The sequence below is a fragment of the Parasteatoda tepidariorum genome, chromosome 10 (assembly GCF_982258835.1).
Source record: "Parasteatoda tepidariorum strain Cologne lab strain chromosome 10, Ptep-v5.0, whole genome shotgun sequence".
Lineage (NCBI taxonomy): Eukaryota > Metazoa > Arthropoda > Arachnida > Araneae > Theridiidae > Parasteatoda > Parasteatoda tepidariorum.
In genome coordinates this window covers 47,689,152-47,713,805 of record NC_141764.1, presented here as the reverse complement: position 1 = coordinate 47,713,805, position 24,654 = coordinate 47,689,152, and the positions used below count along the sequence as shown (strand labels likewise).

At 30.4% G+C, this 24,654-nt stretch overlaps 2 protein-coding genes across 2 annotated transcripts in view; both read right to left on the bottom strand.

The window, feature by feature from the left end:
* LOC107451421 (influenza virus NS1A-binding protein homolog) overlaps positions 1 to 4,055 on the bottom strand; it is a 62,700-nt gene extending 58,645 nt beyond the window's left edge. Inside the window, exon 1 of the mRNA XM_016067502.4 lies at positions 3,868 to 4,055. The gene's annotated coding sequence lies outside the window, so the exon portion shown is untranslated. The remainder of the gene's footprint in view (positions 1 to 3,867) is intronic.
* A 13,740-nt stretch (positions 4,056 to 17,795) lies between these two features.
* On the bottom strand, positions 17,796 to 20,276 carry LOC147802759 (zinc finger MYM-type protein 1-like). Its single transcript, XM_087152764.1, has one exon. It carries the CDS (start codon positions 20,274 to 20,276, stop codon positions 17,796 to 17,798), a length of 2,481 nt encoding a protein of 826 aa, XP_087008890.1.
* Positions 20,277 to 24,654: the final 4,378 nt, after the last annotated feature.

The window sequence follows — 24,654 nt, the reverse complement described above, 5'->3', positions numbered from 1 at the left end:
ACATGCAATTCAATATATTTTATTATTATCTAATAAACTAGTAAAAAATAACAAATAATTATTTAAAATTATTTTTGCTTAAAAATTTGTGCATAATTTTTTTTCTTCTTTTTTTTGTAATTTAATGTATGCATTTTTCAATACACTCAAGAAGTTCTCGAGATAATGCACAATAATCGAAGTATGAAGTTAAAATTAAAGGACCCAAACTTTCCATCTCTCTTTTTGCCATAACTTTGGACACTATCATCTTCCAGATTGCGGCTGTTTCCGCATTTTGAAAATTAAAAACCTAAAACTAAACTTTTGACAAACTTGCATGTTTATCCTGAACAAAATGCGCTTTAGTGCTCTTTTTCGTAAAAATATGGCATTGACTCTTTATACGTGAATATACGATTAAATCAAAAGTTAATCAAGGTGTTTCCTTTTTCCATTTCATACACTGTACATAAAATAAGTCAATGAGAATCTAGTATGTTGATTAATATATATTTCAAGATATTGAATACGGACAGTTTAATTGTTTCTCTGAATCAATCAACAATCTTTTTACTACTAAGAAAATGATTAAAAATAATAATAAATTAAATCTGCCAAGAAAATTAAAATAAATTACAAATATTTTGTTACTGTTTGTTTTTCTTTTTTTTTCCGACTGCTTATTTAATGCGTTGATTAAAATATAAAGCTTGAATCCGAATAAGTAACTGATTTTCCTCATTTAAAAGTATTAAAAAAATGAAAAAATTAAAACTGATTTTTTTTTATTTTATTCTTTTACTTTCATTTTGCTTGAAAATTTCACAAAGCAATTATGTGATCCCATAAACCATTAATAAACATGTTACGTAAAAAAGAATTTGTAAAGAGGACCTGCCTCTCTCTCTCTGTCCCTCAGGCTTTTGTCAGTTATTCTCCCAGTAAAGAGGGCCAGAGGGGTGATTATCTATCCCCTCCTCAGTTCTCGAGAAAAAAGAATAGCAGTTTGAAAGATAAGTTTCCAAGAAAATCAAGATGTGTTTGAGGGGAAAGGATTTTTATGGGTCTTCGAAAAGTCTTCAATTTCAACCATGTCTAATCGCATCCGGACTCTAGTTTAACAATGTATGAGCAAAGTTAGGAGTAGTGCAGTGAAACTACAATTACATAGAATTTACAATATATTTTACAAAATTTTGTTACTAATTCTTAAAAATAAATAAATAAAAAGTCAACTACAAAAATTTTTATTAGGCATTTGTAAAGGAATTTTTGACATTTTTTAGAAAAAAAAATGTGACCAGACTATTTTCCCGACGAGACTTTAAATTTTTCCCGATGGGGGGGCTGGCCATGCCCGACAGGGGTGCTCCTGCCCCCCCTGACCCCCTACTGGCGCCGCCCTTGCTGAAATCAAAGTATTTCCACAGTCAAAGCCCGTACAACAGTTAAGAGAGTGAGAAAATTTGGTTAATGTATTGTTTAATAAAACTAATTAAGGTGTCAGGATTGAAGAATAAGAGTATGTAAATGCAGTTGATTCGGCATAGTTACGAATAAAATTTATATGTTGTTCAAGAAAATTTTGAAAGGTGGCCAAGCTAATCGCCAATAAAGCGGCTGGTTTGTCACAAAATTCTTAAACTAAAGTGCAATTAAGCAATTTATTATTCAGAGTTTTTTAACACATGCATACATCAAGGGTTGCCTGAGGAATAAATTTTTTTGCCGGAGATTAGTTTAAAAATGGATTTTTGTTGTAAAATTAATTTAACTAAATTCGACTTGGAAGTGAAATTTGTTTCATGATACTTTGTAATTTAAAAAGAAGCTTTCATATCTAAAAGCTGAAAGCAAAACCCTTACGTGAATTAGAAACTTGAAAAACAATTATGATGGTAAGTCACGGAATTTTTTCATTTAACATCAAAGCATAAAACATTCTTTTTATTTATTATTTTTCGTTTCCTCTATTGCAACCATACCTCGCATTTGCAACCATAGCAGCGGACAAAATATGTAGGCTATGTCAAGAAGTAGAAAACTTTATTAAATAATTCGGAGGGAGAGAGTATAAAATAAAAAAAAGAATGTTTTAATCAATAAAAACTGAAGCAGCTGAGGACAGATAAAGCATAAAAAAAAAAAAATAAAAAAAAAAATCCAAATTTTTTGGCCAAGTTTTGTTGAAGGACAAACCAATTGAATTTCCTTTATTAAGCAATAGTCTTGCGTTGCAATTCAATTCGCTTCAGATCTTTACATGATTGAAACATAACAGAAAACTTACGCCACAGAAGAATATTCGATCAATGAGTTGGCAGTTATTGATTTTTCGTCTTGGCGGCGTTCTATCTGATGATTATAATTCTTCTGAAACGCAGACGATGGAAGAAAAAATTTTCTTTTTATGTTTTATTTTTATAGATATCATCATTATTATTTAGAGATAATATTATGCACACAGAGAATATAGATTTTGTCATCTAATTTTAATTTCCAAATTCATACGTCTCAAACCATTTTCAATTACGACGTCTCTAAACTTATTTTCAAGAAATTTACGTAAAAAAGTTTTGTTATTTGAGTTACTAGACTTTTTTAATACTATTTTAAAAACCCAATTTTAATATTGTTCTGATATGATTTTTTAAAATAAGATAGCCAAAAAGAGTAGATATCCAGTACACGGGGCTGCTACTATTCGAAAAAAAAAAATTATAAAGAGATAATAAATAATAAATATTTAAAGTTGCCAACCCTTTCGGGATCGTTCAAATATTACGTAAGCATATTTTGGACTGCCCTTTACTGTTGTCAGAAAAAAATAAGCAAATCACAACCCCCTTTCATGCTTACGCAAGACATTCGCAATATTCCCCCCCCCCCCGAGGCGTAGCTGGAGTTTACAGTGCCTGGGGACAAACTCAGTTTTTGCGCATTATAATATTTATTTATTTATTGTTTTGTTTTAATACGCGAAACCCATCGCACTTAGCATTGGAGGGTTAAATTTTACATGTAATGAGATTTTTCAACTATAAATAAAAAAATTTTTTTTTTTGAAACAACGTAACGCGATAACTTAATTAGTTTTCGAATCAGTTGAAAATTTAACAGCGTATGTTACTTATGTAGTTTTTAATTCACTTAGAAGTTTTTGATCGCGCTCGCTTTTACTGAGTTTAATTGAATGATAAGCGTTTATTCTAGGGACATTTTTCATCCAATGTCTTACCCATTTGTTATAAATAATTAAAAAGAAAAAAAAAAACAATTTGTTTTCTTTTTATGGCACTTAAAACGTCTCAGTGCGGGTCTTAGATATTTGTTTAGATTAGATTAGATATAACGATGGTCAAAACTACTGTACATCAAACTTATAAAATATAAAATAAAATGCTAAAACATAAATTTTTTATGGTATTAAATATTAATAGTTCAAAAAATTTCGCAACAAGATAATTCTTTACGTTTATGAACGCACAAAATTGTAAAATCTATGAAATATTTAATGCTGTATAATCATTTACGTATGTAAATGGTTCAAAAGCTTTTAAAGGAAGAAAATTCTTTATATTTGCATTTTTATAAATCCACAAGATTGAAAAGTATATTTATTGTAAACGGTTTGAAAACTTCAATTGTAAGAAAATTTTCAATTTTTAAATTGTTTATAAATTCTCAAATTAATAAAACATATTAAATTTACGCAGTTCTAAAACTTTCACAGAAAGAAAATTCTTTGCATTTGAATTTTAATTTATCCACAAAACTATAGAACAATAATAAACGTGAAAAGTTTATAAACTTACGCAGAAAGAAAATTATTTGTTTTCAAATTCTTTATTTATCGATAAAATTATAAAATACTTATGCACTTACCAGGAAGGTGGAAGTCAAAGGGTACGAAACCCAGGAAAATGCTCAACAATGGCAGAGCGAAGGATCGCGTACGCGCGTCTTTGTACAGAGAAATTTAAGGTAAAAAGAGTTCACTTAGCTTTAAAAATATCAAAAGTCTCAGAGGTATGCTTAGGCATCGATAAACATGTATTATCTGATTCCAAAAGATAGCCAACCAACAACAAGATAATATTTTATCTGTTAAGAACAGGTCAAAAGGCTTGATTAGGCATGTACAGTTTTTTTCCCGAAGGATTTTGTAGTACATGGTGACAAAGTAATTATTCAGAAAAATGATAACGGAAATCAGTAAAATGATCAATTCTAACAACATCAAATAAAGTTTTTTTTTTTAAAAAAAGCTTCCTCAAATGAATAAATGAAAATTTGTTTCGTCATAAATTAACTCTTTGACGCAGAATTTTTACTAAGTATATTTTTCATACTTTTTTCATTATTTTGTATTAATTTAGGTCAAATCAAAAATATTATTTCCAGCATTTTTTTTAAATTTATGGCTATGAGTTACAGCATGAGACACCTGTGTCTTTTTTGTGTTAAAGTTAAAATTTTAATAAATTTTTAAAATATGCACTTATTTGCCGTTATTTAGATCTAAGAGAAACAGTTATTCGCCATTGAAATTTCATTTAATTTGCAAAATTAATTATTGATAAATTTTTAAATATGAATGAAAAAAAAAAAACTTTTTTCAATCTACTTTTTTCGATTTTATAATTTAGTGCGAAGATGATAAAAAAGATAATAGTCTATAGGTTACTGATAATCTAACAGATTTTTAGTAACATTTAGACTGTTTTTTACAATTAAAAAAATTACAAAATATATTTTTGCCTATTAGAGCTTTAGAAAGAAATATATAACGGTGACAGTGTCCCATCTGCGTCAAAGGGATAAGACATGCGTAGAAAAATGGCAGTCCTGCAAATGCGATTTAAAAATATTTTGAAGATTTCTTTTAATTCTTTTATTTCTAATGAGCTGCACAATAGGTCTTGCCGATGAGCAGACCTAGTGCGTTCTGCAGAGGTGGTATCCACTCTTTCAGGACCACCACAATGGGTGAGATACCGTTGGTCATGTTAATTTGGACGTCTAGTTTCTGCCACACTAGATGGCAGCACCGAGACTCTATTAGAATATTTTGAAGATCAAAGTATGCATTAATCTTAAGACTAAGACTTGATGGGAAAAGGTAGTAAATGCTACAGATATCAGTGTAGTCACCAGAAAAATTTAAGAACTGGAAGGAAAAGATCGAGGTAATGAAATGTTTTAACTACCATCGGCAGAGCCTGACAAAAGCAGGGGCATATTGGGCAGTTACCCCAGGCCCCACATCAGAGGGGGCCCCAAATTGAATTGAAAATATATTTTAGATTTCCTTCATTAATGAACTTTTTTTAAAACAAAATATGAGTACAGTGAAAAATCAGTCAGTTTTATGGTAGCTTTAATCTATCGTATGAACACAAAAAATCTATATTTCGTAAATTCATGGCTTTCTATAGCTAAATTTTAGCAATTACGATGGAAAAATTTGGCCAATCAAAGCCTGTACTTTTACATATAGCAAAATGCGATAAGTTTACAAAAACACAGGCTTCTGATTGGCATAAGTGAACCATCGTAATCACGAATATTTAGCTGAATTCCTCCCTAATGTCAGCAAGGATATGAATTTTTCGTAGCTAGATGACAAAATTAACAATTAGAAAACTGCTTTCAGTATGATGGACATAGAATTGTCAGAAAATAGATTAAATTGCACGATATTTCGCCTGAGCATTAGACGGGGCGGGGGGGGGACTTTATAGCTATTTAAGGTTCTGTTCAGTTTTCTTGTTATATATGTATAATGAGGTGTAAAATTTAAATACTTCCATAAAGTTCAATTCTTCATTACTGAAATAGTGAAGCAGAGGGGGTTCCCCCAAAGAAGTTTCTGCCTCAGGTCTCCATCGGCCAAAAATACTGCGTTACAACTGAAGCTAAACTGAACAGCTAAAATTAACGCCATATTAAAGCCTTCGAAATTTACAAAAATATCGCAAAATGACCCAAAAAATATTAGCAATCTGTATCAAAAAATTCCGTGCCTATCGGTGAAGCTATTCAAACGATATTAAGGAAAGTTTAATTTGTAGCAATTGGTTTCAACAATGGAATTTCGCATTTTCGATATTACGCCCGAACTTAATTTCTCCGGAAAGTGGTGGTTGCTTGCAAACTGCCAAACGATCAGAATTTTGACCACATTCCGACTGGCCAGAGAACTCAAATTTCAACTTAGGCTCTGAGTCTGACGACACTACAAGTTTCTATCTTTTTCTGAATGCCACAACAAAGGTTATTGTCGTTTAGAAACAATCAGAACTTTTACCGGTCATGTTCTGACTAGTTAAAGAGCTGGAATTTCAACTCAAGCTCTGCGTTGGATAAGTTTTATGTATGTATTTCAGCTTTACGCACATTTTTAAATAATAAAATGTTTGCAGAAGAGCATCATAAGTCATTCATCTTTATGAACACTTCCTAAAAGTTGAAGCAATTACTGGAAGAATGATTTAAAATTCACTGAGAAAAAAGAACTTGGCTCCCTTACAAGTTGGCCATACTCCTCATTTAAATGCTGCTGTTATCGGCCAATGCATTAAGGTAAAGACATTAACTTCTGGTGGAAAAGAATGAAAAAGAAGCAAAGATAAGATTAAAATGATTGATTAAGTAGCTGTTGTGGGTTCAACGCACCCAAATCCGAGTAGACAGCCAGACAAGATCTTAGCAATCTCGTCAAATAGTATCCTTCACCCAGTAAAAGAGAACTAAAATAGAACTCGCGGAGTAACTTTACGAAGTCACGTGAACAAGAAATTTGTTGATGCAAATTAGGAGAAAGGTCACTGCTTTTTTAGTATGCAAATTAGACCATGACGTCTGAACTAAATATTTAAAATTAAAATAGAGAGAAAAAAATAGATATATTTCTTAAGGCAAGTGCCCTGTTTGAGAAACATTTGTGTTTCACATTTTGTAAGTGTATCTTACTTAAATTTGAGAAGAATAGACATTATTTTAAGATGGCAAACGCTTCTTTCAAAAGACGTATTAATTTAATCAACTAATTAGGAATCTTTGCACGACTTGATTTTATACGAATCATAGGATTCGAATTGACAGATAATTGAGAAGGATCGATTCGAATCGACTGTTTGGAGTCAGTTATAAAAGGGACCAACTGGTTTTATTCGAATTAAGTAATTTCAATAATTTAATCAAATTATTTGTATTGGTTTCATTGTCATTTGGTTCTAGAGAAAGAGTCCTGTTTGGAAAACAATTGCGTTTCACTAATTACAAAATACATACAACATTTTGTAAGTGCATCTTACTTAAATTTAGACAAAACGGATATTCTTTTAAACCGACAAACGCTTCTTTCAAAATAAGTAACAATGTAATCAACAAATTCTGAATTTTTGCATGATTTTATATTATTCAAATCAAATGATTCGAATTGACAAATAGTTGAGAAAGATCGATTCGAATGGTCTGTTTGGAATCAGTATTAAAAGGAACTAACAGATATTATTCGAAATAATTGATTTCAATAATTGTTATTTAGTTATTTGGTTTGGTTCCAACACTAGTGCCCTGTTTAGAAAATCCTTCTGTTTCACTAATTACAAAATACATGTCTCGTTTTGCAAGTGCATCTTGCCTATATTTGATCTAAACATACGTTCTTTTAAAATGTCCAACACTTCTTTCAAAAGACGTGTGAATCTAATCAACTAATTAGGAATCATTGCATAACTTGGTTTATTCAAATCAAAGGATTCAAATTGAAGTGACTGTTTGGAATCAATATTAAAAATAAATTCAATAGATTTTATTCGAATTAATTGATTTCATACTTGGATATTAATCAAATTATTCGCGTTGATCGCATTGTAATTTGGTTCTTTGGTCTGGTTCTAAAGCAAATACCCTGTTTCGAAAATCTTTGTGCTTCACTAATTATAAAATACATGTCTCATTTTGTAAATGCATCTTGCCTAAATTTGATCAAAGCATACATTCTTTTAAAATGTCAAACGTTTCTTTCAAAAGAGGTGTGAATCTAATCAACTATTAGGAAATTTTGCACAACTTGGTTTTATTCGAATCAAAGGAATCTAATTGACAAATAAATGAGATAGATCAACTCAAATTTACTGTCTGAAATCTGTATTAAAATCAACTAACTGATTTTATTCGAATTAATTGATTTCAACAGTGAGATTAAAATCAAATTCTTCGAATTGATTGCGCTTCCAATTTGGTTTTTTGGCTTGCTTCTAACAAACCAATAATTTTTGAAGTAATTTATCACTGTTGAACCTATACCTACAGCTTTCATTCCTAAACTTTGTCCGAATGTTCTTTTTAAACCCCTCTTTGTAATTAAATAAAATGATGACAGTTTTGCGCAAAATTTTTCTCTTCATCTCTTTATTCTATGGAAGTATCTGATTTGGATATTTTATTACTTAAACTCTGCCTTTTTTATTTTTCGTCAATCTCAAGTTTTACTCCTTTTGTGGAATATTTTTACTCCCATTAGTGAAAAATCAATGTAAAATTATTAACGAAAATACAGGGTGTTTATAAATTCCCGGACCCATTTTGATGTTTAATAACTCATGAAATAATGAAGACATAAACAAACTTATGGCATTTATTGATGGAATAACTCATATATTTTCCTGTTCAGGTTTGAATATCTTTACCTTTGTAAATATCGTCTGCGCGTGTGGTTAATTTCAGATAATTTCATTTTCCAGTCTAAATATCTGTACTTTTCTAAATATCGTCTGCTTATTAATTGCATTTTTCTCTCTTTTGTTTTTGGCAACTATTGCAATGTTGTGTTTGCTTTTGATGTGTTTGTTCTATGTAGTACTTTTCCATGTGATGTTTTATTCGAGCGGATATTAAGGAGAATGCATACACCACAAGAGAAAGCACAGATTTTATGGTGCTTCATAGAAACGAAATCGATAGTGCAAGCACAGAGAAATTGCAGAAGAATTTACCAAAAAGATCCTCCATCCAAAAGCAGCATCTTGTAGTGGAAAAAGAATTTTCAAGAAACTGGAAGTATCGCGGATAAGAAACGGTCCTGCACGAGTGATTCTGACGTTGAGCTTATCAGACAGACATTTTTAGACAATCCTAGAAGATCTGTGAGATCAGCGGCAAGAGAATTGGACATGCCAATTTCGACGGTGTACAAGGTTATTAAGAAACAATTAAGACTACATACATACAAAGTTCAAATTGTTCAAGGTTTGGAACCGGACGATAGGCCTAGGAGGATGGCGTTTGCAACAGATATGGTAGGAAGGATAGCTGTTTTATAAGATTAATCAATGATGCTGATTTTCTGAAGCGCATATTGTTCTCCGACGAAGCATCCTTTCATGTTTCTGGCATTGTTAATCGCCATAATGTGCGCATTATGTGCACAAAGGGATTCCCCAAAGGTTAATGTGTGGTGTGGACTAATGCACGACCGAGTCATTGGGCCTTTCTTTTTTACAGAAAAGACGGTCTCATCAGTCGTATACTTAGACATGTTGGAAAACTTCGTATTTCCTCAACTAGAAGAGCTTCAGCCACATGTCTTTTTGCAACAAGATGGTGCACCACCTCACTGGGGTATCATCGTTCGTAGTTCTTTAAATGACCATTTTCCAGGAAGATGGATTGGGCGAGGAGGTCCAACTCCTTGGCCACCCAGATCACCTGATATAACGCCGCTGGACTTTTTTCTTTGGGGATTTATAAAGGACAATGTTTACAGGAGGATCGTGTCGAACATTGATGACCTAAAAGCCAGAATTACAACCGCAATAGCCTCTGTGGATGCCGACATGCTTGCCGCTACCTGGCGTGAAATTGACTATCGACTTGATATTCTCTGTGCGACGAAGGGGGCACACGTTGAAGTTCATTGACAAGGGTCATGAAACTTTTTGAGTCTATCTAACCACATATGTTATTAATTTCAAGCTATCTTTATTATTTTATGAGTTATTAAACATCAAAATGGATCTGGGACTTTATAAACACCCTGTATTATATCTGCCGAGTCGTAAAAATATTACTGCATATTATACTATTATGTTTAATTACATGTTTCCATTGTCAATATCATTTTAAAAAGTATTTATTAAATCGAGAATCAAATACTAAAACTACCATCACTGTAAAGAAATTTTTTCTCAATAATGTGAAAAATCTCCCACTCCATTTTTTAGAAAAGAAAAATTGATAGGACTGAAAAAGTGCTGTTTGGAAAAAAGATGTTTGGTTAAATAATGACCCCTTAATCAGTAAGAAAACACAACTTTTGGAATACAACAAACAAGCTATGGATTTTAAGAGAGGGACACATATTTTCAAAGCACCCGAACATTTTTTACTTATTTAAAATATTTGCAAATTTAAAAGCCAATTATTTAAGAAATCTTTAATGCATAAAATAATTTTAAATGCTAATAATTGCATTATCTGCCTAATTAATGAAGAAGAATATAATTATTTATTTAAAACTAATCCTTATTAAAGATATGAAAAACTACATATAATGCTTAATTATATCAAAACAGAAGAATAATTTGAACTATAGTACTTTTTTAAAATGTTAGAAATTATAGATTATTGAAACATAATATTAACTTTTAAGATAATCCATATTTAAAATATGAGAAATCTCAGGTACTGCATATGCATAATTAATGAAGTTTTAAGGATAGTCATTATTTTAAAAATGAAAGAAATTACAGATGCTTCTTAAATAATGAAGCATAATATTAACTTTAAAGATGGTTTTCATTTAAGATGTGAGAAATTGTCACTTGAATAATGAATGATAAGCTTAAAGGAAATCCTTATTTATAATGTAACAAATCTAACGTTTTGCTTAATTAATGAAAAAAAATCGAGAAAAAAGAAAGAAGAAATTAAATTTAAAAAAAAAAATGGGCAGATGCATAAGAATAAATTATCTATAACAAAATACATATCTTGCAAGGAATAAAGTTTAATTAATTTTAAAAAAATCATTATTTAACCAAATTTTTAAGTCTGTGAAATTAATAATTAATATTAATTCATTTTAAATTAATAATTCATATTAATTCATTATAAATTAATAATTCATATTTATTCATTATAAATTAATAATTCATATTAATTCATTATAAATTAATAATTCATATTAATTCATTATACATTAATAATTCATATTAATTCTTTATAAATTAATAATTCATATTAATTCATTATAAATTAATAATTCATATTAATTTTGATCATTCCGGGATTTCGACAAATATTTTTTAAAAGAATTTCTGGATGCGTCAAACTTATTTATTTTTTTATTTATTTTTCCCATTTCGAATGAAAGACAAATAAAAAAACAAATCTGCTGTGAAAAAAAAAATTACTTTGACTAGATGAAGATTAATTCGAGATCAAAGTTCATGAGCTCCAGCAATTTTTTTTCTTTTTGAAATTCCTATTTTCTTAAAATAGCAATTATTACGATTTAACTGCCCTATAAGGCTTTATCTTGTTTTATTTTATCTTTCTTGGATCAGAGGAATTTCGTTAGCTTAGTTATTTCAAAGGACATCAACAAAACTATAAACAGCTTTAAAATCCATTAAATACGACCTTCAACTTCAATAACAAATAATGTGCAATTTAGTAATGATTATTAATTTTATGGATGTTCTGCATTGTACGTTATTAATTTATTGGAAATTTTTATGAGAAATTAATCGTAATAGCTGTAGCTAACTGTTTTCAAGATTTTAATGGGAATTTAAAAGTATTTATGTTTTCAAAATTGTAATTATTTGTTCAAAATAATCCATTATCATTAATTTCAGTACTTTGATAAGAAATTTTCTATATGTGTAATTTTTAAATTAAAGCTGTAGCCAACATAGGGAAAAAAAATGTCCTATCACTTTTTTCATAAAGGTAAAAAAAAATACTTCATTACAAAATGTTTCGCAACTTTTAGTACGGAATGGACCTAACATTTATCATATAGACAACGAACTTTATAGGTTTTGCGAAATCTAGTTTTTACTTAAACTAGTTCAAAACTTGGTTTATTATGGAGTTAATTTGCAAACTTTTCTATATTTTAATAAAAATTTAAGAATATTTTTCTTAAGTTACGCTGATTCGATTGGTTTAAATAAAGGATAAATATAAAGCATTATTAATACATTGACTATCAGTTAAATTATTAGTTACAGAGCATCAAAGGTTATGAGAAATGTTGCACATACTACTGCATAATTTTTTTTAAACTTGGAGGCTCCCCCATATTTACGAAAAATTCTCAATAAAAGCACTTAAAATTCCAATAATTTTCGAGGAAATAAAATTTAGAATAAAAAAACCTGTTAAGTTTTTTTTTTTAAAAAAAAGCTCTTTCAGAATGTCAAGTATTATCTCCACTGTTAGATTCCAGACAACAGCCGATAGGCTCGCGTGATATATTTTACTACAAATTTAAGAGTTAAAGAATTCTCATATAATTCTTGGTAAATCTTACCTTTCCAGCTTTAAATTAAACTTGAATCTGAAACAATCGAAGCCTTCGTGAAAAAGTATTTTTTAAATATGCATGCTTGATTTTTTATTTAATTAAAAATGAGAAATGCTTTTTGTTTAAAGCAAAAAATTTAGACATCTTGAAAAAGTTAACATATTTTTTGTACGAAAACTGCATCGTACAAATAATGTTGTAATTATAATATGACAGAAAAAAAATTATGAAATAACTGAATTTATAGATTTTTTTTCAATATACTAATTAGAACTTACCTTATGGTATTTGCCAGCAGAAGTTTAAATCCATAACTTTTTCATTCTTCGAATAAACGAATAATTAAACGAAATTCCATTTTTCTCGTTGCTAAGCAACGAAATAAGAGATCAGTGAGAGTTTTGGAAACATATAAGAGAAACTAATTCCGAACATAAACTTGAAACATATCAACTGCCAAAAGCTTTGTCAAGCACGCATTTGTACCCATTGCGCACATCCATTGCCCGCCCATAGGGCATACGGATGGTTTTCGCTAGATGCATGTATGTGCTTATAGCAGTCAAAAGGTTAAACTAAATTTGTTAATCGATTTACCACACATTAAAACTTAAACTTTGCTCCCAGTAAAAAAATTTAGCCCTCAAAGTAGAGCAAGTTGGCATCTCTTAGTGACCGCAGAATTCTTTAAAAAATTAAGAAGTTGTAACCTATTTACATTTACTTCTAAGGTAAATAAAGTATTTAAGTTTTCAATTTAATTTAATAAGTACACTGTTCGCAATTGTAGAACTAAACATAATCAGTTAAAATCTGCCTGCTAGTACGAGGGTTGCTATTTATATTTCTGGCCTTGGCAACAATAAGTGTTGCTAGGCGACCGCAGACGATTTTAATCGAAAGTTTGATATTTTTAAACATAAATTCAGCAGACGATTTACCATTATAGCTTCATTAGTGTTGTTGACAGTAAATTGAAAAGTTCTTCTCTTTCAAAAAATGGAATTGAATCGTGAACATTTTCGTGCCATTATTTTTCATAACTTTCGACGTGGATTGTCAAGACAAGAGTGCTTTGATGAACTTAATTCTTTATTCAGCAATAAAGCGCCATCCTACAGCACGGTAAAAAATTGGTATAACGAATTTAATCGTGGTCGATGTTCGATCCAAGACGAATCCCGTGCAGGTCGTCCAAAATCCGTTGTTGTGCCAGAAAAGATCGATGCTGTGCGTGAACTGATAAAGCAAGATCGTCATGTGACATGCCGTGAGATAGAGGCGTCTTTGGACATTAGTATGACTAGCATCAATAAAATATTGCATGAACATTTGAGCGTAAAAAAAAAATTGTTCGCGTTGGATCCTGCATAATTTGACAAATGCTCAAAAAAAAAGGCTCGTGTCGATTGGTGCAAGGAAATGTTGGAAAAATACGTTCAAGGTACATCAAAGGCTGTGTATAACATCTACACAGGTGACGAATCATGGATCTATGCATATGAGCCGGAAACAAAACAGCAATCAACTGTATGGGTCTTCCAAGACGAGGCAAAACCAACAAAAGTTGTTCGAAGAAGAAGCACATCGAAACAAATGATTGCCTGTTACTTTGGCATTAACGGTCATGTGGCAACAGTGGCGTTAGAGCAACGCAGGACGGTCAATTCTGAATGGTACACGACCATTTGTTTGCCAGAAGTCATCGGAGAAATTCGAAAAAAGCAGAAGAACAAGCGAATCATTCTTCATCATGACAATGCGAGCTCTCACACATCGACTCAAACAAAGGCATTTCTGACAGAGCGAAAGATCGAACTGACGGGTCATCCACCGTACAGCCCTGATTTGGCACCCAATGACTTCTTCTTATTCCCACACATCAAAAATAAATTACGTGGACAACGATTTTCGACCCCCGAAGAAGCGGTTTATGCACTCAAAACGCATGTTTTGGACTTACCTCAATCGGACTGGAAAAAGTGCTTTGAAAATTGGTTCAAACGCATGCAAAAGTGTATTGATCATCATGGAGAATATTTTGAAAAACAATAAAACCAATTTCGATCCTACATATTTGTTTTTTCATTATTAGGCCAGAAATATAAATAGCGACCCTCGTAATATTTCATTTCATTTAAAAATTTGCAAAAAGCAAAAAAAAAAGTCACAATTTCTTAAATAAAACGCTATTTTCTATTAACTAAGACGCCGCGATCTCTATACTTCATATTTAAACGTAAACATTTTTATTATTTGTATGTTATGGTAGGTATAGTTCGTACATCAGGAGTTGGCCCTTGGCTCCGCCTATATCACGTGATATCCGACGATATTATTTTGCTACTTTTGGGAGAAGGATGTGAACAATCCTGAACTAAGTAGCTATTTGGCTATCGTAGGATAAAAATATTTATTCAGCAATTCTTCATGTGCAATTTTTTATCATTAAATATTTCATAAATTTGATGATATTTCCCTCTTTCGAGTGAATAGTTTGTCCTTTTTGAGACATTTTGCTGTGAAAACAGCAGTTTTCTAAATTAAAAATTTATTTAACTAGCTAGAGTAACGAATGTTGCAATAGAATTCACTGTTTGCGTTTGATACGCATTAAGGGTTGTCTCAATTTCAAGCGCGGAGATGTTTCTCCTCTTACTCTTGCACTGAAATGAACTCAGCGTCCGAGGAGATGAAGCCAAGTGCCAACTACGGGTGAACGAACTATATAACAATCTTGTTCATGTAATATAAATTCCACAATGAAACACTAGCGCCACCAAATTTTACTTTTTTGAAAGCAGGAGCTGTCCTTTTTAAAAGGATGGCGGGCACAAATGGGTTAAATTGATAAAAACTATGTCGTTTATAAGAACAAATTAAATCTGGGACGAGGTGAATGAAGAAGAACACGTGACTGTTGTAAATTGATGATTTCAAATATGAGTTTTTCTTTCTTTCTTTTTTCTAAGAGCATGTGTTAAGATAACATTCACACTACATAATCAAACTTGTGAGGTCTCTTCTTTCACATCTAGATAACACATATTATCTTTGATTAACTGCTGTTGCTGTTTTTATAAATATTTATTCTCGTATCTAAACATACTTCAGATGAGAACGTAAATTTGAGTTAAGCAATAGGATTTGATTCCAGAACAACTTTTTTGTTTTTTAATTAAAACTTACAAGGAGGAATTTTACAAAGTTAGCTAATTTTTTTTTATTACTAATTAAATAGTCTTATAAAAGAGAAAGCTAATAAATATTTCATTGAGTGAAATTTATAAGCGGAAGAAATGCAGTTTAAAAGCTTAAAACCACCACTACCACCAAAACTAAATTCTAAGTTTGAGTTCGTAAGCACTTAGGATAACTTAAAAAGTGGTAGTATTATTCCGATAAAATTATTATTTTATTTTTTTAACTATTATTATTTTAATTTTCGAAGTTTTTGTTATAGTTTCAGGGCGTTCAGTGGATTTTCTGAAATGTTATAATGATTCAATTTTTTTTGTCATAAAATGTATTTCATATGTTTAAAAATAAGCTAACAGCAAATATTCCTGACCGAATGAGGTGACGCAGGTTCGAATCACAACGGTGGCTGGTTGACACGAATGTCACTCTCGGCTCGCACTGACCACAGTGGTGACGTAAAATATCTTCAGCGATTGACAGATCGTGGGTTAGAGGCCTCTTGCCGTTGGGCTAATCGTGTTATGTTTGATTGGTTTTCCTCTCTATGTAACGCAAATACTGACTAGTTCCATGATAAAAAGTCCCGCACGAAAGCTAGTTTGTCCCAATGCTTTATCCTGGAGTTTCCTTGTTTTCTGGGTTGTTTTCAAAATTACAAGGCTACGGAGTTAAACATTGATAGTCATAAATTCAGAATTGGGTCGACTGTTCAACGCCAGTTATAAAATACAATAAAAAATTTCACAATAATTTGATAACTCAAATACACATAATGAATTATGTCATGAATTGGGGTGATAGCATTTAAGTTGTTACTAAAGCCGGTGAATTTGTGCTGCTTTTATGATATGGTAACTTCCACTATGACCAGGGACCGATCAAGACAAATTCGGGCCCAAGGCCCACCAAGTTTCCCGGGCCCCTTATAAAATATTTTGAAATTAAATTTCTGAAAAGTAGTCTAACAATAAAAAAGAATCTACTGAACTGCATGATTCAAGAGAAACAATGGAAAAAATTTTAAAAGCGTACAATTGAAGATTATTTGTCTAAGATAAAGTTTATGCATCTATATATTAAAGCAAAATATAAAAAAAATGTTTTATCAAAATAAAAATAGTTTGGTGACCACAAACAATGGAAATCAGTGATTTTTGCTGTAAGTTACTGATCAGCGGAATTATTTTTTATCCTATGCTGCAATAATTTCTTTTATTGAGTACTTAAATCAACACAAAGCTATCCAACTTTTCATTAGATTTCACGATAAGTTCAGCACGTGTGTTACAATATTAAGGTTATTAATTATTTTTATTAAAAAATACATTTCAACACAGTAAAAATATCCAACATGAGCCAAAATTATAGCAACCCATAGAAAATTTATAACACACTTAAATAGTAATTTATTTAGATATATCACTTTTAAAAGAAAATTTATTTTCAATGAAAGAGTTATATTCAAAATGTTGATACATTCTTCAAGTGTTCAATATAATGGACTTTTTAAAAAGGTTTTTCCTTTTTGTATACTTTTTTCAGCAAATGATTTTGTGAGAATTTCAAAATCCTGTTCTGCAATAATATCTAATTCAGCTTGTAACATAATAGGTTTTTTTCTGCTTCAAAATTTGATCTTAATTATTACTAAATAAATATAAAAGCAGAATATGAAATAAACAAAACAATGCTATGTTCAAATAAAAATAGTCAAAGACATTTGTTGACCACAAACAAAAACCACTGTAGTCTTGCTTTATACACAAACAAAAACCTGTACTTTTGCTTTATTATTAAGCTGTAATTATTCAATAATTAAACAAACACAAAGCCCACTTTTCTTTAGATTTAAAGATAAGTTCAAAATCTATGAAGTTAAAGATATTAATCATGATTTTTATTAGAAAACACATTTCAACAAATGCAAAACACTCAACTGCAAAATTTATATCTACTTTTAAAATATGAAAAACACATTTCATTTTAAAAATTAAAATTCAATGGAAGAGTTATACTCCTTAAAACATAATTATACATACTATAAAGATATTCAATTTAATGGACTTTTTTAAAAAGGCTTTTTTCTACACTTTTTTTCAGCAAATAATCTTATGATATTTTCAAAATCTAGTTCTGTGGTAATATCTGATTCAACTGATAATAATAGTAGGCTATTCAGATTTTCTTGCTTTAAATTAGACCTTAAATAAGTTTTGATTCTTTTTAAAGCAGAAAAAACACGTTCACTGGATGAATTCGAAATAGGCATACTTAAAAAAATTCTGAGAAATGTGTCCACATTGGGAAAAGTGTGCACAATATTTAAGTTTTTCAAAGTTTGTAATTGATCTTTAGGTTCACTAACTTCAGGTAACATGCTCTTGAATTGAATGAATTCGTCTGGAAAATCACTGTCTAGGTCAACGGAATACTCTTCTTGTAACATTTGAGCAGCTTGAACTAATTCTTGCTCAGCACTTTCCTCATAAATTTTATATAAAAAAGAAAATTTGTTATCTAAAATTATGTAGGCATCCTTTCGTTTAGTTAACTCTGTTAACAAAGAGTCACAAAGTACATTGAAGCAATTATAAACAAAAGTGTCACAGCTGTTAAATATGACTTCTTCACTAGCCGTTTCATCCAGCATTTTGCTTTTTGTCATTTTTCTCTCCCTCGACATACTATAAGTTACATTATCTCCAACAAGTTGCTTTGCTTCAGATTCATACTTACTGAAGTTATTTCGCATGGCTGCAATAAAATTAAACAATGAATCATACAAGGGTACAATCACAGCAAGTGAACAGTTTGGTGCTTGCAAAGTTTTATTTGCCTTATCAGTTCTTTGCAAAATTGTATCCCACACAACTATTAAAATTGCAGTCTCCAGTTTTTCCAATTTTACAAGTAAAGAACTTGCTTCATGACGAGCAATAGTTTTCTCTTCATTGTCCGAAGATATGCTTTTCAAAGCTTCTTTAACTTGTTCCAAGCCTTTTCTTAATGCTTTTGTTGCTTCAGCACAAGCACTCCATCTCGTCCCAGACAAAGATTTTAGGGTAAAAGTTTCACCAGGGACACTTTTTAGTTTGGAAGTTAACACACCCCATCTATGAGTTGATAATGAAAAAAAATTGAACAACTTTTGAACTAAGTTAAAAAATGAAATAACTTTTGTACAAGACTCTACTGCCACTGAAACAACTAAATTCAATGAATGTGCTGCACAGGGCACAAATTTAGCTAAAGAATTTTCATTTCTTATTCGTGCTTGCAACCCTGAATATTTGCCTGCCATGTTGCTGGCATTATCGTACGACTGTCCCCTACAATTGGTAATATCAATGTTACAGGAATCTAATAACTGTAAAATTGAATCACATAAACTAGAAGAAGAGTGGCTGTGAATTGACTGACAGTCAATTAACCGCTCCAACGGCTTACCATTTTTATTAACATAGCGCATAACTATTGATAATTGATCAATATGTGAAATATCAGGCGTTGAGTCAACTATCAAGCCATAATATTTAGCAGATCTGATATCTTCAATAATTTTGTCCTTTACACAGCCAGCCATTAAAGATACAAGTTCTGTTATAATAGTCGATGATAGGTAATTAACTTTGCCTTTACCAGCATTACCGTGATTTTCCAGATGAGCAGCACTAAAGGGATCGAAGCAACTTAGAAGCTCCCAGCATCCTAAAAAGTTTCCATTATGTACTGAATTAATTGTTTCGTCAGAGCCAAACAATGGCAGACCTCGTTCGCATAATTTTTTTATTACGGCCACATTTCTTCGTAATACTTCCTGCCAGTATTTACATTCAGACTGATACTCCTGTACCAGCAAATTATCTAGACGAGAAGAAACCCTCAGTCTGCCTGAATAAACACAAACAGCATCTCTGTGGATTTTTGAACACTCGTGCTCCTTCAATCTTTGTGACACATTTTTCCAGTCAGAAAATCCTTGGATACATAGCGCTTGTTCAGATTTACTGAACAATTTGCATACAAAGCAAAATAAAGCATTTTTACAGGATGAAAATATCAGCCAATCTCTAGAAACTGATTCACTGTTTTGTTTCTTTCTGTAAAAATGTTGTCTGGATAACTTTCTTTCCTTTAAACCAATTTTTCTCATAGATTTGTTAATTAAATCCATATTTTGATTCGGTTTATTTTTAGAAAAGAACTCTCTCAGTTCTTCATATTTATCAATATCCCAGAAGGCAGGATCATCAGAGGGAAAATTAGAACTAACTTCCTGATTAAGTGCACTATTTTTTTTATCACCATTCAATTGGAGGGAATTTTCAACGTTTTCTTCAGAAGTTGTAAACTCAATAGTTTCATCTTCAACAACTTCTTCCTCACGAGATGAACTCTCAACGATAGCAGCTTCATCTGAAACAGATGGCTCTACTCTATCAACAGAAAAATATTTCGATAATGAATTTCTCATTTTTTTGTTGGCTTCATCATTTAAAGCTTTTTTTTTTCTTTTTGCATAACCAGATTGATAATTTGGTTTCATCATTTCGAAGCTATCTAGAAAATCAAAATTTTAATATTGTAGTACAAGAAACGTGATGAAAGATTGTTGCTACCCAACTACAGCACTACAGCTTTACACATTTGATAAGAATAAGCTTTTAGCTCTTTTTGACACTTATCATTTGTAGGAGACTGTGAATATGCATTCTCGTTGCATTCGTTTAAGCCGTTGGAGTTAAAATTGCTCCAATTGAAATTCAGTTGCACTTTCGAATTTGATTAGTGCAATCCTTACACAAGTTTGGTTTATCACAATATTAAAAAAAATTGGAAACTATAAAAATTCAATTTTTGAAGGAAAAAAATGGGTTTTTTTCTCAGTATTTTTTTAAAAAATAGTAGTATTGTGGAATTTTTGGGGCCCCCCAGAATGTATGGGCCCTAGGCCCGTGCCTAGCGGGCCTAGGTGATAATCAGGCCCTGACTATGACAATCCCTAGACAACAGAACCTCGTGAAAGTGAATCCCAACTGAACACCCTGAAATTTGAATTTTAAATTTCGAAAAAGAAACCCTAATGCAAAGTAATGTTTATTCTCTTTATATAAAAATTGTTTTTAAGTTTCAAATTACTTTTTAAGAGATTACGAGGCTTGTTACGTATAGGTCAAATTAAACTTTTCTCAATTGTTTGAGAAGTATTATTTATTATTGTTTGCTGTCAAGAGTATTTAGTTATTATTTCATTATTATTAAACGTATTTGTTTATTTATTGTTACACATGCATAAGTGCAACAATACAGCTTGCAACAACAACCGGAAAAGAATCAAGCATAATTTAGACAGCAGTTTATTTTATAAAGGTGGCCAAAATTATTTCAAATTAAATTTATAAATCCAAGAATTAAAAAGAAAAGGCATTCATTTTTCTACCAATTTAAATGCAAAATTAAAATCTTACAGAAAATCCGTTAAATAAAATATGATTTTAATAGATTAACAAACACTTTACAAAATGAAATGTGGTTTTTTGAATTAAATGTGAATATTTATTTTCATTTAAGAAATACTATAAATTGCACAATAAAAAATATTTATATTGATGCTAGTTTTTTTTCCTTTTTTATTTGTATATTGTAAAAATCAAAATAGAGAAAATGTAAAATGTTCAAATAAAAAAAATGACGAAAATAATTATATTTAATTATTATTGTAAGATGCCTATAATGTAGCTAGATATTTTAAATTATAAATGATATCGTTGTATTTTAAAAATAAAATGCAACTATACAAAATATTAACATATGCTAACTGAAACACATTTTTGCTACTTAGAATCCAAAAATATATAAAATAGCCTGATGATAAATAGTTAATGTGACTATAGCTAACATCATTTATATATTTTTGGCCTATTTTTTATAGTAACAAAACTTTCTGACAACGAAAATGCATACAATCAATAAAAAAATGTTGTGGCTTCTTCATCTGCTTTTCTATTTGAATATACAAACAAGCATACTATATTCTAAACTTAATACATTTTTTTCAAAGTAATAACCGTAATAATAAAGTCTTACCGTAATTTTAAAAAGTGATATCTCTCATCCATGAACGTAAACTTAATGTTTTCCAATTTTTGGCAAAAGAACAACAATAAATTTAAAAATTATGAAAATAGTCAAGCACGCTGTTATACCCTTTTTTAAGCGTTGCCTCTACTTGTATTTTTCTAGAATAGAGGCCACAACGGGGGATTTTGTCCCCGAGCGGGGGAAAATGTTCATCGTTTTTTTTTTTAAACAGCTTATGTGACGATTTTATGGAACATCTAACAACTTGCTTGATTTTTTTATTTTTGGGTTTGCAAACAAAAATGCTTAGTAAATAATGTAATAAGCTCCACTAAATACTGATTGAGTAAAGATATGATATTAAATTAAATTTTACACTTATTCTTTAAAATAGTACAGATAATCAACTTGATTCTTATTTTTCTTCTTATTATTAAATTGTTCTCCTGCAATAAACTTTTATTTGTTTAGTGTTACTTCTCGAGACAGTATTCTTTAAAACAGTGTTTCCCAAACTTATGACTTTTGTGTACCCTTTCTAAATTTTCGTAACGCTGTGTACCACTAATAAAAAAATGAATGTATTTTTTTACTGTGAAAAAGGTGCACAAAAGTAGAAAATCACAACTGACTGTTGACACCACTAATTATTAACTGTTAACTCTGCAAAAAATAGCCAATAGAAAAATACCTAATCGTAAATTTTCATGGCTAGCTTTGTTTTTAAATAAAATTTTTTGAAATTTTCGTTTGTTGCAAGATATTTCGCCTAAGAAAGCGTACCCCGCTAAACTGTTCCCGTACCCCAGGGGGCACGCGTACCACACTTTGGGAAACACTGCTTTAAAACAATACGAATAATAAAAATTATCCTTATTTCCTTTTTTATTTGCATTTGAGAAAAATATTCTTGTTTAAGTACAATTTGAAACTAAGATCGGTTGTACCCGTAGTTTAATAAATAATGTAAGTCATAAAAATATATAACATTTGCTTTTTGAAGTGATATTATTTAAATAGAATTTAAATTATGTGCTATTCTATCTAAATTCTTAAAAACAAGGAAATTATTTTTATAATTGTTTTCAAGCATTACATTTGAAAAATATTTTTATTTGAAATTCAATTTTGATGTACTTACGTTCGTAAAAATTAAGGAAATTATGAAAATGTTTCACATTTGCTCTCAAACGTGATATTGTTGGCATAAAATTCTTTTTAGTTTACCTGCATTCTTAAAAATAATATAAGCTGTGGAATTACTCACATTTCATTATTGAAACTGTTGTGCCTGTATTTTCAAGAATAATGAAAATGCTTCTCAATTGCTCTCTAAAAAGGAATATTATCCGTGTAAAATTTCAAATTTATTTTTATTGTGCCTTTATTAATGGAAATGTTTCTCACTTTTTTGAATAAGTATCACTACTTAAATTTTAATGATTCAAAGTGTAGGTTTTAAACATGTTAATTATTTAAAGTTACCTGTAAACTAAGTTATAAAATCTGACAAACAAATATGTTTATTCTGAAAGGCAAAGCTGTTTTGTAACGGATTTAAATTTTTGACTCTCAAAATTTGGGGGCTAACCACAAACTGAAAAATAAAGTACCTATAGTTTAGCCAGAAAAGTGGTTAAAAGTAAGTTTGGATTCTTAATGTTATTATTATTATTATTGCATTTTGTTTAGCTATGCCTCTAGAATTAGTTTCATCAAAACAAATACACAGTAAAAAAATTCCAGATCAAATTATGATAAAAAATACCGGCGCACAGGGTACCGGTACTTTTTACCGTATTATCCATTTTTACCGGAATATGTTACGGAACAAAAAATCTGATATAATGTAATTTTTGCAGTAATAATTATCGTAAAATCTCAGAATCACTCTAAAAAAATATTACTGCTAAATTTAAGGTATAGTACTTAACGGTAAAAATGAATTTTATGGTAAAATGGATTGTGCGGATGATTTACCCAAACTGCCGGTACTTTGTACCGTAATTTGATCTGGAATTTTTTACAGTGTAGTAGTTTGTATAAAATTCCTTTCCGAAATATTATTTCAAAATAATTATTACAACTAATTTTATTTTATTTATTTTAATAATGATCAGGGATTACTTTCTGGAATTAGTTTTTCAAAACTATTCATAAATTTATAGTATATATCGAGAGAATTCCTGGGACGCTGGTCTGTTGAGGAAATTCCTGGCAAAGAATATAATGCCTATTAATTCGTGGTTTTTCTTCATAAAATTGCAGATAAGTTTTTTATATCTATATAAAAAATTGCAGTTTTGTATAAGGGTTCTTAAAAATTCTGCAAAACATGAAGATAAGACTTTCTGTGATTTGAAGAAGGGGTCTGAAATAAATTTTGTCACGGCTGCGGCAAAACCTTTGGTCAGCCTTGGATGCAGTTGTCTTCTTCCTACGCTGCACTGCAGCTTTCGTGGGCCCAGCATAGACACACATTAAGAGGATATCCGGCATTATCTCGTGAGCAGAGGTTAACGAAACGAAACAGAGCAGTACTACTATTGGACAAAATCGCTATTGTTTATTAGGATATGACTCTTTACTAAATGGTTTAATAAGCAGAGCTAAAAATAATGAGTACCAATAAACATGGATAGCTTAAAAACAGGAGAACATTAGAGAGTTGACATAGTAAAACAAATTTATTTAAGGCCTGTTTACACGGTCCAAGTTCTTGAATCCGAGAAATTGGAAGAATTTCTCTGTCCAAGAAATTAGATGATTCGTCGACACTATCCAAGTTCTTGAATGTCACTGATTGGTCGGAAGAAAAACTTGCGCATGCTCATTGCTCATATTCA

Bases quoted from the DNA above. Each gene is read 5' to 3' on its own strand.
- LOC147802759 (XM_087152764.1), bottom strand. From the start codon at position 20,276: ATGATGAAACCAAATTATCAATCTGGTTATGCAAAAAGAAAAAAAAAA.